We start from the raw sequence: 14,065 nt of genomic DNA on the forward strand, positions 1-14,065 counted from the left end.
TCTCATTTTGAAGCCTCAATGCTAGACTCAGATAAGCCATTGTAACTTTTGCCAGACCACAATTGCCAACCTTAGACTTAAATGTGCAAAATTGAGTGTTTGATTATCACCTCACCCTGCCAGTTGCTTTAAATGATGATTTTTTTCGTCATTTTATGTTCTTAACTCTAGTTAAATGCTATTTTAAAAAATGTGTTATATATATATATACATACATACATATATATATATCTTTGCTGTACTAGTAAAAGAGGAAAAATCAGTCTGGGTTATGTGTCATATGTTTGGTTTTTTTTTTTTTTTGGGCTTTTTGTTTGTGGGTTTGTTGTTTTGTTCTTTGTGGGGTTTTTTTTTTTTTTTTTTGTAAAGCAGGATGAGCCACTGCAATATAAGATAGTGTACTCTATCATGTAATTGCACCATTTGGTTGATAGGAGCCTTGTGCCATGTGTATTTGGCTTTAAGGAATATGGGTTTACCAAAGAAAGTTCACTAAATAATAAGGCTGAACTCTTACCCCCAGTGAACATTCATTCTGTGAAACTAGAATCCTGTAAATGGTAAGCCTGTTCATATCTCTGCCAGGATGCTCTCTTGAAATGTGACCTCTGTGTTGGTTTTGGTGGAACCTGGTCTTCATATAATTCTTGGTGTGCTGCACAACTTCCTTCACTATTTTATTGTCTCTAAGACCCCTGAGGGAAATACTGAGAATCTAAAGCAGCTGTAATCATGAACAGACCTCATTATTATTCCTATGTTAACTTGTGGGATAGTGCAGGATATGTGCCATGTCTGTTTCCAGACCACAAAACTTGAGAAAGCCTATATGGCTGTATCTGTGAAATCACACTCAAGGCAACTTGAGAGGTGCAGACCACAATGCCTTTCTTCCACAGGGGTTAAGCTTAACTGTTCTTTATTCTGCAGGCTGCCTATTTTATAGCACAAACCACAGCAGCGAATTTTGTGGGGATAGGGATAAACAGGTCACAGGTGTCTTAGTGAATATGTGATTGTGATTTATGTGTGAGTATCAGACTAGACTAATCCAATATCACTGTTTTTTCAAGAATAATGACTACTAATAGATCTACTCTAGCACTTCTATACCATAATGGAACTATAGTGATTTGGTGATTCTAGTTATAAGGAAATCCCTGTCTCAGAAAATGTCTATTCTTTTTACCTTCAGTTCTTTTAGGCCCAGTTTGGTTGGTTTTGGGTTTTTTTTTTCCCTGACCAATTGTCATACCTTTTACCATTGTCTTTAAAAATTACCATTTCTATTACAGCTGTTTTATGGTTTTCAGAATTGATTTCTGGTAAAATCTGACTTCCCACATTAAAATCAGATTTTTTTTTTTTTTTTTACTATCCACATTAAACCCTAAAATATTTTCTATTTATGTACTTTCATTTGTGGTAACTTTACCTTTGGCTGTGTATATAGTGTTATTTAGGATACAAGGAAAAGAAATGGAGCTTCATCAGGGGACATTCAGAATGGAAGTATCTGGAAAGCACTTGGTCACATGGTTTTAGGTAGTCCTGTGAGGAGCAGGGAGTGGGAGTGAATGATATTTTTGGGTCCTTTCCGACATGAGAACTTCTAGGATTCTGTGATTTCATGGAACCATAACATGCTTTCCCTCCCCCACCCCCTACTGACTTTTTTTTTTAAGGGCGTGACTAAAGCTCTGTCCTAGTGTCTCTCTGATTTTAGCTTGGGTAAGTGCAATGCTTGTCCAGAAAAGTAGCATAGAGCTGATGTTCACCCCAAAGCCCTTTACAAATACTTTTTGCAATATGTCTCTACCACTTCTTTTCCTCATGGACATTAATGATGTTGGATACATTTCTTTCTCAGTCTGGAGATCTGCACCATAAAGTAGCTGCCCACAGAACTTAGTGCAGCACTTAAACATTTGTATTTATTTAGGTTAAAGTCTAGTGATAATAGTAGTTGTTTTTCTGCAGTGCCTGGAATTTGGAAATTTTAACTGTACAAGATTGCTTCAGGGTGACACACTGTTAAAATAATTTCACCCCCTCTTTTTTTTTTTTTTTTTTTTTTTTTTTTTTTTTTTTTTTTTTTAGGGACGCAAGAGTGAGGCAGAGAAGTACTTCATGAAGGCTATTCAGCTGGATCCTACCAAAGGAAACTGCTACATGCATTATGGTATGTTTCAGATAGGTAGGATTTCAACACGTATTCCAGGCTTGCTGGTAATCTCTCCAAGTGATTAGAGATTTGTAAAGTTCTACTGGCAAAATATCTTCTTTAAAAGGAAAGAAACTATTCTACCATATATTACTTCATTACTATTTTTCCATCATTGTAGAGAGAGGGGTGAAGATTTTCATATTTTACATAGCTTTCCTCCTATGAGAGGAATTTCGGTATTGCTGCCTCTCTGGGAAAGAACAAAGGTGACTATTGCCATATGCCAAAGTTTCATGGCCTGGAATATTATTGTTAACAGTTTTGGCCTGACTTCACTGATTGTTGGTGGGTGGGCAACCAGGAATTTTACTTCAGTGTGAGTGAGTTCCAAATATTGAAGTGTCTTACAGGCCTTACATCTACCTCTTTCCCACCACCTTCTTGGCTTGAAATGGCTGGCTCTATGTTTCCTTTTAAGCCATGCATGTTGCATAAAGCACACAGTTAATTTGAGGGTATCTTTGTAACTTCAGATTGTTTTTGCTAGATGTGCAAAATACACTTCCAGATGTGTTTAGTCTCAGCGAACCAAAATTATTTATCTTTATGGACTAATTCTTACTATATTTTAAAGCTGATAATGGACAAATCTTAAAATGCAAGCTATGTTGTGCCAATTGGAACATAGAAAGCAGTAATTTTCATCTTAGTTTAGGAAGAAGGTAGGAAACTACAAAGCACACTATATATATATATATATATCTTTGTATATTATTTTCATTTCTCTTCTGTTTCTTACTGGTAAAATAAATAAAAATGAGTGAGTAAGAGGGAAAATCAATCTCACATAATAATCATGTTTTTACTCTGTGATATCTTTGTCTGAATTGTGCATATGTTGTATCTGTTTGGTCCTATGCAGTATGAAGTTCTGTATGTTAGATTCCTAGAATCAACCTTTGGACTTAGAACATGTCATTGTATTTCAATTAATGCAGCCCAGTGCTGCATTATTTTGCATTATGAAACATTGCAGTTCAAAGCCTTGTCTTCTCTTTATGCCTGTCAAGTAAAGACGATAGAGATATTTGTGCATATAAACCCCATTATTTCAATTGGATGTGAGTATCATATATATCTCAAGACAATGAGTAAAAGTTACTGCTGATGGTTTCTTGAAATCCTACTCAAGCCCCTTCCAGCCTTTGTTACTAAGAAATCTGACCTCAGTTATTAGGAAATCTTTGCATACAAATTCAATGGCTGGTCTCAACAGTCCCTCTCAGCACATGATGTTAGAATTTAGTGTATTTTATTATAAGTCTAGAATTCTTTTGTTTTCACTCGTTACTCATCAACTTGCTTGTCCTTTCCTGCAGTATTCCCTCTGTCTCATTTTCAGGTATCCTATAAACTGAAAGTATTACTATTCAAATCATCATTCATGTCTGATATATTGACTTCTTCATTACCAGATTACAATATTAACGTGGTGTGTTATTTCCTAATTAAGATTTTTCCCTAAGAACATTTGAAAACTTTTCCTTTATTGTGTCTCAGGTTCAAAAAGTGGGTTCTGTCATGGTGCAGAGGTGATAATCGCCATAAGTGAGGTTCTACTCAGCAGATTAGGAGTAAAGGGCAAAATTCAGTCAGTGTTTGGAATCACAGCATAGTGAAATGGATGCTGAAGGGCAATAGACACAAGAAGGTTCTCTTTAACAGTCACTAGGTCTTGGAGCATTATACCCAGGGAGCTCTTCTGAATGCATGTGAAATCTTTTCATAGTATGACTTCTGATCACCTCACCGGTTCAGTGATGTTAGTCTACATTTATATCAAAGCAGGTATGAGAAAGATATGGTCTACTTCTGCTTGGCTTTTCTGTCTGTGTTGTACAGCTGATCTCAAATCCTTGTCGCTTTGGGCACAGAACTTGATAAAATTTAAACTAAATTATCCTTGCTTTTTCTTTCTTTTTTTCCTTGCTTTATTTCTCTTCTCTTTTCCTCCTATTTCTGGAATAATGAGGGCTATGTACTGTGTGTTACTAGGGGCATTCCAAATAATCCATTGGAATCTCTAGTGAACTCTTCAAGCTTTACCTCTCCGTCTCATTAATTTGTTCCAGCACCTTGTCACAGGTACATTCTACATCCTCGGGAAATAAGTCCGTATTTTGCATTTAAATCTTAGAGATTACTTTTTTTTTCTCAGCATGAAGATGTTAGATGAGAGAATAAAGTAGTTGTCATCAGTCCTAAAAAAACACATACCTCACAAAGCAGCCAAATGAAAAGAATGGTCAGCTGGGACATGACAGGGTGTTGATGGAGTAGCAGGAATAAATGGACTGAAGATTTTCTTCCAATTGCACATAGATTGCATACTTAAAATTTGTGCTTCCAGGTTGTGCAGATGTTCTTATTGACTTCTAACCTTCTGGACTTTTCTTGGAGCTATAAGAAAAACTGTCAATATGCTGTTATCTTCTAAGAAGCTTACTTTTGCATTATAGTGTGCTTTAATTCAAGCCATAAGCCAAAGCTATTTTTAGGTATGACTTGGTGCAGGAGGCAGCTTATTTAATCACATGAAAATTTGGAGGGAGTGGAACAGTTTCATGGTTTCTCCTTGAAAGATACCACCACAGCATGTTTCTCTGCTCAAGCTGGCATTATAATTAGTTTTCTATAGGTACTTGGCTGACTTTGGGTTTAAGGGGATTTAAGTTTTAAGCAGTGTTTCCCAGACTCATTATGCTTGAAGATGTCTGAAGGGAGAAACAGTGGAAAAGCTGAAGATTTATAAATCCCTGTAGACTGCTGACATGATGCCACTTCATTGGACACAAAGGGAAGTGGCTTTTACTCTAGTGACCAGAGAGGATGGCAGTCCCCTCTAAGATGGAAATGCAGGCTGCTGCTCACCTAACCACCTTTATTTTGCCCTTCTTTCCTTTCTACCGCTCATGTTCAGTTATCTGAACTTGGTGCAAAACCATTACATCTTACAAATACGTGAGGGTTGATGAATGATCTGCTACAAGCTGCTCAGGTGCACAGTATGCTACACCTCACAGATGGAAGAGAGAAAATTCTCATGAATCAGGAAGAATAAAGAGTGAGAGAGGAAAGAGTGAAGAAGCAACAAGACTCTCCCCCCCCCCCCCAACAATATACATGTTTTTGAATGAGAAAACTGGAGGAATTTTATTGGATACTGAGTTTGTGTGCTTCTTTAAGGTTTGAAGCTTTTAATTGAATATTTTTATACACTTTTTTTTAAATACACATTTTCTAAAGACTGCCTAACATGAACACTTTTGACTAAAAGAGGTTGAACTTAACGTTTATTTATTTTTGAATTTCCATTTTTTTCCTCTGGGAAACTTTTCTTCAAACTGTTATACCCACATTTACTCAAGATATTGGCAGTCATGCATCCCACTCTGCTTTGAACATTTAACTCAAGTAGGCCATTTTGAATCCCACAAGATCTTGGTAATGTTGGTCATCAACAGATTTATGACATAATTGAAGTGGTCTCCATGGACTATTGATTGAGCTGCTTGCTTCGATGAAATGAAAGGGATGAGTCTAAGTGTCTGTCTGACAAACCACAAAGAGGTACCTATGAACTAAACAAGTTAAAAGGAACTGTCTTCTAAATATTTTAAGAACATAATGGCATCTGAAGAATCAGTACATCAAATTTGTCAACAAATGTGCCCAACATAGGGATGTTCAGTCAGGTCAGACAAGTGCCCTTAAGGCTCAGAGACTGTGCAGTTTTGGATATAGTATTTGGGTGTATGACAAAGGAGGTAAAGGTCTCTGTTTCTGTCTGCACTTAGCCTATCTCAGGAGAAGCTGAAGAAAGATTATGTATAAAATCTGTCAGTGCACAGAGATGAGGTGCATTTCAAACACTGACATACTTATGTGCTCATCTTTTCTTAAAAAAAAAAAAACCACCAAAATAAATTCTTTAGTAAGTAGGATGCAGGGTAATTGAGGAGTTTGAAATTATTGAAGCTTTCTGTACTAGCTTTTCCTTAAATGAAAAACACCATAAATCGATAGTGATATTTGTTGTGTAAAGAGTTTATCTCCAGAAGTCTTATTTTATTTATAATTTGCTGTTTAAAAACAAAAATAAAATAATAATAATAATAAAAAACACCACCGAACAAACAGGAACAAAACAAACAAAAAAACCCCACAAAAAATACAATCCAAAAAAAAAACCCAAACCAAACAAACCCCCCAAAACCCACTAAAGTAGAGTTCATTTTACTTGTCTGCTGAAAATAGGTTTTGCCAGTATGCCTCTTAACGTGCGTATAGAGGCCTTTCTCCAAATGAGGAAAATGGAGTGGGGAATAAAGCAAAGAGACAAAGAAGGAGTAGGATTTCAAGATAAATGTTTGTAGAGGTCCCTTCTCCCTTATATTTGTAATAGCTTAATTGGAATAGAAAAGTCTAGAACCCAGCAGGATGTTCAAATGAACTGTTTTATTAATAGCTGTTGACACCTCATTTTAAAATAGTTTCCTTTGAATAATACATTGTTTCTAATAAGCCTAAATTGTTTAAAGATTCCTTTTTCATTATAAAAATGGATTATTCTCATTATATTAATTATGCATTCACTTAATTTGGCAGTTCTCATTGATCATCTGCCTTTTTAAGTGCATTCCCAGTTAGAGGTGTAAAACAAAAAGAGACTTTCAGATTGCATAAAACTGAAGTGTATTAGCTATATCCTCATTGAACTAAGAATAGATTAACGTATTCCCAAATACACTTTTGTTTTTACATTGTTTTTCACTTCTGAATTTGTGATAATTTAGGAGTTATTTTTATAAATTTTCTTACATTATCTGTTTCTTTTACAGCAAGTTTAACTTCTTAACTGCCTTTTTTATTGTTTTTCAATCTCATCATAATCTTTCTAATCACTGTTTCTGCAAAGAGCTCTTAGCCCTTTTTGATGCCTAAATTTTCACCTAAATTTATGAGCACTTTGTATCTGTCTTACTTCCAGAGATGGCTGCTTTACCACTTCTATGTCACAGCCTGAAAATGCGTTGGAATTGCTATGCTTTAAGGATCAAAGTATATTTCATTGAAATATGATAGCCGTGAGTTTTCAAGCACCATTTTTTTCAGTCTTTAAGTCTTAGGCTTACATGTATTAATGAGTGTGAGAATTTTTGTATATTTACAGGTGTGACTTCATTTTTTTTTTTCTTAGATGTTTCTGCTTAGATTGAGGTTCACTAAGGTGAAGTGCTGGGTTCTGGACTTCAGTCACCACGACCCCTTGCAGCACTCCGGGCTGGGGGCAGAGTGGCTGGAAAGCGGCACAGAGGAAAAGGACCTGGGGGGGTTGGTTGTCAGCAGCTGAACATGAGCCAGTGTGTGCCCAGGTGGCCGAGAAGGCCAATGGCATCCTGGCCTGCATCAGCAGTAGTGTGGCCAGCAGGGCCTGGGCAGGGACTGTGTCCCTGTACTTGGCACTGGTGAGGCCATAACCTTGAGATCCTGTGTCTGGTTCTGAGCCCTTCACTGCAAGAAGGACATTGAGGTGCTGGAGAATGCCCAGAGAAGGGCAACGAGGCTACAAGGGTCTGGAGCACAAGTCCTGTGAGGAGTGGCTGAGAAAACTGAGGTTGTTCAGCCTGGAGAAAAGGAGGCTCAGGGGAGCCTTTATCACTCTGTCCACCTATCTGAAAGGAGGCTGTAGCCAGCTGGGGGTTGGTCTCTTCTCCCTCGCAACCAGTGACAGGATTAAAGAAAGAGGCCTCAAGCTGAGCCAGAGGAGGTTTAGGTTGGACATCAGGAAGAATTTCTTCACTGAAAGGATAGTTAAGCATTGGAACAGGCTGCCCAGAGAGGTGGTGGAGTCACCATCACTGGAGATGTTCAAGAAAGGACTGGTCATGGCACTTAGTACTATGTTTAATGAGCGTGGTGGTGGTCAGTCAGAGGTTAGACTCGGTGATCATTAAGGTCTTTTCCAACCTAAATTATTCTTTGTGCTGTATTTATAATATTTCCATGTAGTTACATTGTTCTCAGGGCTTCAGCTTTGTGCTTGTTGTCTTCATTGAGTGAAGAGCAGCCTAGGAAAAATTTATATATTTTCCCCACATATTTAAGGAAAGCTCCTATGAAGAAAGCAGTGAACTAATGAAAAATACAAAAAATCAATGTTTCATTTATAAGAAAGAGGAACATCAATCATGATCTGCTCATGAAATCTTACCAATTTCTTCAGGAGAGTTTTATGTGGAAGGTAGAAATGTCACACTAGTCCACAGGTAGGTCAGTGTTCACTTTTGTCAGTGAAATGAATAAAACTTCACAAGCTTTAAATCCAGGTGAATGGAACTGACAGGTTAGCTAAATGCTGTATATACCAAATGATAAATAAAAGTGCATGGATCTGGATTCCTAGATGCTACATGGTGATTTTGTGTTGAGAGATTAAATCCCTTGATGAGGTAGGGTCAAAGTGAACCAGATATAGTATGTCCATCGCTAAGTCACTTCCCTATATGCACTTGTGAACCTTTCTGCCAATGACAGAGGCTTTGCCATTTTAAATCTTTGGGAAATCCCAACATTGGTATACAGTGATTTTTTTAGGGAAACTATAAACTAGTTTATGATACTCAAATAATACATGTTCATAGATCATATGTGCTCTTTGGAGAAAGGGTATCTCTGTCTTTAACATACCATGTGCCATCAAATCAGGGTCCTGACTTTGGACTCCGGCTTATAACTGCTCCTGCAATATCAATGAATGTAATTCCAGGAAGACAGGATTCCTAGACCTGAAGCAGGAAGATGTAACTGTCCTGCGGAAAGACTTCATTAAGCTGCTGACCTTTCTGCTCCCAGAACTCTCTCTACAAACTTTAAGAAAATCTGTAGCTACTACTTACCAACAGTATTTCTTACTTCCAAACTGAGGACAAGAACTGTCATGTTCAGGACAATCAACCAAATTTAAGTCCTTTTTGTCACTCTAGGCTACTGTTATCACACATTTTTAAAAGAAGATTATTACAGACCACTATAATAACTATTTTTTCCAAACACCCTTTGGAACAAATCACTCAAGTGGAATGCAGTGGAGTATTTTCAAACAGGCTAGGTCACTGACCTGAAATGCTGTGGAATTTCCATGTTTCTGGCTGTTCACTTGGGTTTAGCCTTAAATCTAATCATTCTGGCATCTCTAATGCATGGTTGACTCTGCTTCCTCAGCACAATATACTAGACTGCTCAAAAGATGTGATAAAGATAGCACAGATCAGAGACACAGGATTAGAAGTGTATCTGTATGCTTCTTCCATATTGCCAAAATGTAGCATTTCTGTAGGGACTGAAAAATGAACACGAACAATGCTGGAGGCTTTGTGGCTGGAGATTTTGTGGCGCAAACAATGCTGGGGGCTTCTTTGCTAATGGTCATATGTTTTGACCTATGAGTACTATCTCATGGGGATTTTTGTAGAGCTAGCCTGAAGCTGCTACGAAAGTGTTACTAGATAGTTATTTTTCGGCCAAATTTTTCATTTCCAAACCTTATACATCATCAGGTGTCTGGGAAATGATACAGAGTTCAGGATCTTCCTTAGTATTTGTAAATCATGAGATCCTCTGCAGTATATATTTTTCATTCATCTTTTGGTTTGGTGAGAGCTTCCAGTGATCCAGATGTGGTCACAGGTTTAGTTACCAAGTCCCAAAGGTTTTCTAGTTAATTTTTTCTCTCTTGCCTATGATTGTGCTCTGAATGACATCCAGTGGTATATTTAGCACAATTGCAACAGATAGGGTTTTCAGACAAAGAAAAGGTCTAATAAAAAAAAAGTATTTTCCAAGGCAGTGCATATAATAACACTGCTGCACCCACTGACTGACTTGGTGTTTCATTATATTTTATTTGCATGGACGAATTTTCTCTATGGGAACTAATTAAAGAGAGAAAGTCTCCAGAAGTCCTTCAGCAAGAAACCATGAATATACCCTTCGATTAAGATGGAATGGGATACAAGGAGCAGCAAAAACTGAAATGTTGCTACCATTTAGGTGATTGTGATACAAGTTGCCTTTGTTTCTCCTATCACATCTTCCATGTTCAGCAAGAAATTGTCTAAACACACCTGGAAAAGCAGGATATTTAATCAAACATACCCTTGCTTTAGGAGCTGCTCCTTCACAGCCAGTGAATGTCTTTTGAAACTTCTAAAGGAAGCAGTTACATTAGGTCAGGTCTGTTGACTTTGTGTGGGAGGATGGATTGTAGAAGAATAAGAGATAGTGCTAAAGGCAGTCTCACCCCTGAAGAGTTGCAGCTGTCCTTATTACCAAGAATTAGTTACAGGCCTGCCCTTAATAGGCCACAGTGTGTCCAATGAGGCTGAGTGTTATAAAAGGGTGGGCTAGCTGGTTGAGAGAGTGTGTGAGTTGGAGTCAGTTGGCACTGCTGTGGCAAGGAGGGAGTCAGCTAGCTGTGAGGAGCTACCCATGAGAATTCACAATGAAGATATAAAAGTTTTACAGTAAGACAACAATGACAACTTTGCATCTTGAGACATTAATTCATCACCTGAATCACCTTTGGAAATCAACTTGGAGACAAGATGTCTCCTCATTTCTTCCACTGAATGCAATTTAAATTTTTCATTTTGAACTCTTCGGTTGCATCAGCTCTTTAGCTCTGCATTGCCGCAGCAGAGCTGAAGTTGATAGTAACTTCAGTGATGGTTCTGCCACTGAGAATATAATTCTGCTCTCAAGACATCATCTGCATCAGACAAGATACAATGCATTGAGTCAGCCAGAATCCACTCCCTCTTCTGATTTCTGTTGAAACTTGAAATGCTTTGGAAACACCAGCAGATATTCAGCTTCCAATCCTCAATGTTGAATGTGCTGAAAGAGCTTCTAGTGAAGTTTATTGCAAACAAATTTTACAGTTGAATCTTGGTAGAGCCCCTTTTCATGTTGTAGAAGTAAAAAACTCCTTTGAAGAGGATAAGAAGCAGAAGACTTGGTGAGAAATGTATACTAAAAAAAGCAACTTCCAGTTAGGATGGCACTGGAAGTTTTTTGTTATTATTCAAAAGGTAGTTTACTCAGTTTTCCTTGGATTACTAAAGCTATCATCCCACAAGTCTGTCATGGCAACCTGAGTAAATGCAGAAACACCAGCGTTCTGAGAACGTTCAAGATAGTTCTTTTCAAAAGCAACACCAGCGAGATGAGCTATTTTAGAAATCTACTCTGTTCTGGGACAGAATACCTTTGTATGTTTGCCAGTGAGTAAAAGAGGGAACATTTCAACTAAGAGATTGGTGCAAATTGCACTTTTATCTAGTAAATTAAGCAAATTGCACTTTTATCTAGTGAAATCAAGGATCACAGTGCCTGCAAGGAATAGTTAAGCCCATTCTAGAGGAACACACTAATGCCTTTGTGCTCTGAACATAAATGATTTTTATACACAGACATATCCAAAATAATTAATACCTTTCTTGTTACAATAAAGCAGCAGAACTACCAGTTCAGATGTATGGCTTTTAAGTTACTGGTGGTGCATGTCGTAACACATTGTTCAAAAATGTTCATGATTGTGTTAGGGAGACAATTATACAGGATAGAGAGCTATAGGCTTTAATGTATGTGGATAAATACTTTTTTAAAATTGATGAAAGATGAAAATAAACTGTTCTTTTCAATTGCTGGGAACTGGAAATATTTTGTTCTTTTTTAAGTTACATACATACTTATATCTCACTTTTCAGTAGATTGCATATATTGCCCCAAAAGTTTTTGGTCAAATAAAGACTGAGAACCACTGTTGATGGCTTGCAATGAAAAGTAAATTTGAACAAGGCTGCAGGTACAGATTTCAGCAGCTTTAATGCTATTTCTGATTCTTAGATAACTTAGGAAAAAAATGACTAAGAGGATTGTGAAATATTGAATCAGTTCTCTGCTATCAAAGGTCTTTAACATCTCTTGACTACACATTTACTCTCACCCCTGTGCTGTCTAGCAAGAAATGTGGAAAAATTTATTTTAAAAAAGTAACATTCCAGGCAAAGAACAGTGTTTCTGAAAGTTGCATCTTTTCCTGACTGTGGGTTTCCCACTTCCCGTTTAGAAGAAGAGTAATGAAAAATAGTCTTTCCTCTAGATAGGAAAGTGGGTATTTGGAGCTGTTTTCTCACAAGCTGTTGTGATTCCAAGAAACAGTCAGGCTACCATAATTTATGTTGTTGGCAAGAGCTGGAATCGTGACACCTGCAATAAGTAAGCTCTCTATGTGATGTTGGGCAGTATCTCATAAATCATGAGGTTTGCCAGCTGGTTGTCAGAGAAGAAAATCCTACATATAAATTTAGACCCACACAAGTGGTTCCTGGATGCAGGGGCTTGCAGATCATACCTTCTGATCCACCTTCAACACCTTGCCAATATTACACCCTGCTAGTACTGTTCTCTTGGGAAAACCTCTTTATGACTTTGACAGGAAAGGTTCAGAAGTCTGTTTTATAATGGAGAAAGCACAGCAGTAAACTGCCAATCCAGCTCATTCTTGTATGAATTTAGTATATAAGATTAAAAGGAATGGCAGCTAATGTTTTCAAAACAGTATTTTTCTATTTAGGTGCTTTAAATTAAATTGAGATTTGTGAATAAAATTAGTCTGCCTTTCAGGAGAACTTGGCAAATCAATTTTCAGCTGAAAGCTTCCACCTTGTACTGGTTCTGGCTGTGATAGTGTTAACTTCATAGCAGCCTAGATGATGCCTTGTGACTAAAGCAGCCTTGATAACACAAATCAATGTTTTGGCTGCTGCCAAATAGTGTTTGATCAGTGTCAAGGCTTTCTCTTTCTGGGAGGGAACATAGCTTGGATAGCTGACCTAAGCTGGCTAAAGGCATAGATATAACAGTCCATATAACATCATGTTCAGCAATAAAAACTGGGGTAGAGAAACAAGAAGGGTTTTGGCTTCTGAGGTGGCTTTGTTTGGAAACTGGCTGAGCATCACTCTTCCTGTGAGAAGTGGTGAGAAATGTCCTTCACTTTGTTGTTAGCTGTTTTAGTATTTTTTTTCTTCCCATATTAAACTGCCTTTATCTTGATGCAGAGATTTTCTTGGTTTTGCTCTTCTGTTTTTTCCCCTCACCCCGTGTGAGTGCTTGGATACTGGCAGGGGGCAACCCACCATGCATCTGTACACTCAGGTATTGACTTTTTCACTAGACTGAAAAGAATGCAGCATCTTTCATTTGTAGCCCAGCAATTAAGGAAGTCTTTGATCAGCAACCCCCTCTGGATGCTCTCTAATAGGTTCATAACCTTCTTATGTTTTGGTGCCCAAAACTGCACACAATATTCAAGGTGAGATCACACCACTGCAGGGTAGAGTGGGAACTCTACTCAACTGGCTCGCAGTGCCAAGGTACTGTGACTCACGTTCAACTTGCCATCTACCAGGACCCCCAGGTCCCTTTCCATAGTGCTGTTTTCCAGCATCTCATTCCACAGTCTGTTTACATCCAGGGTTGCCCCATCCCAGGTGCAGAATCTGGCACTTGCCCTCAGAGGAGTTGACAACTTCTCTGAGTTTCAAATCATTGGCAAGCTTACTTAGTATACTTTAAGACCTGCATCCAAGTCATTTATGAAGAGAACTGGCCCTAAACTGGAGTTCTGTACGGGCTTGCATATAGAGGATAATACAGTTGGTTTCATATATGCATCATCTGCTACTTACCCACTCAGCATGAATTATTGCCGCCTCCAGTGCAGGGCAGAGACTTGTTTATGGTAATATACAGTCCTAGAACTTTCTTTTT

General features: G+C 37.9%; 1 protein-coding gene across 3 annotated transcripts in view; it reads left to right on the forward strand.

The window, feature by feature from the left end:
- Nucleotides 1-14,065, forward strand: part of TMTC2 (transmembrane O-mannosyltransferase targeting cadherins 2) — a 234,865-nt gene that overhangs the window by 188,487 nt on the left and 32,313 nt on the right. For all 3 annotated transcript variants that reach the window (XM_038155053.1, XM_038155051.1, XM_038155052.1), the window contains one exon: nt 2,101-2,182. In XM_038155053.1, the coding sequence (XP_038010981.1) occupies nt 2,101-2,182 (82 nt within the window). The remainder of the gene's footprint in view (nt 1-2,100; nt 2,183-14,065) is intronic.

This window comes from Motacilla alba, chromosome 1A (genome assembly GCF_015832195.1).
Source record: "Motacilla alba alba isolate MOTALB_02 chromosome 1A, Motacilla_alba_V1.0_pri, whole genome shotgun sequence".
Taxonomy (NCBI): Eukaryota; Metazoa; Chordata; class Aves; order Passeriformes; family Motacillidae; genus Motacilla; species Motacilla alba.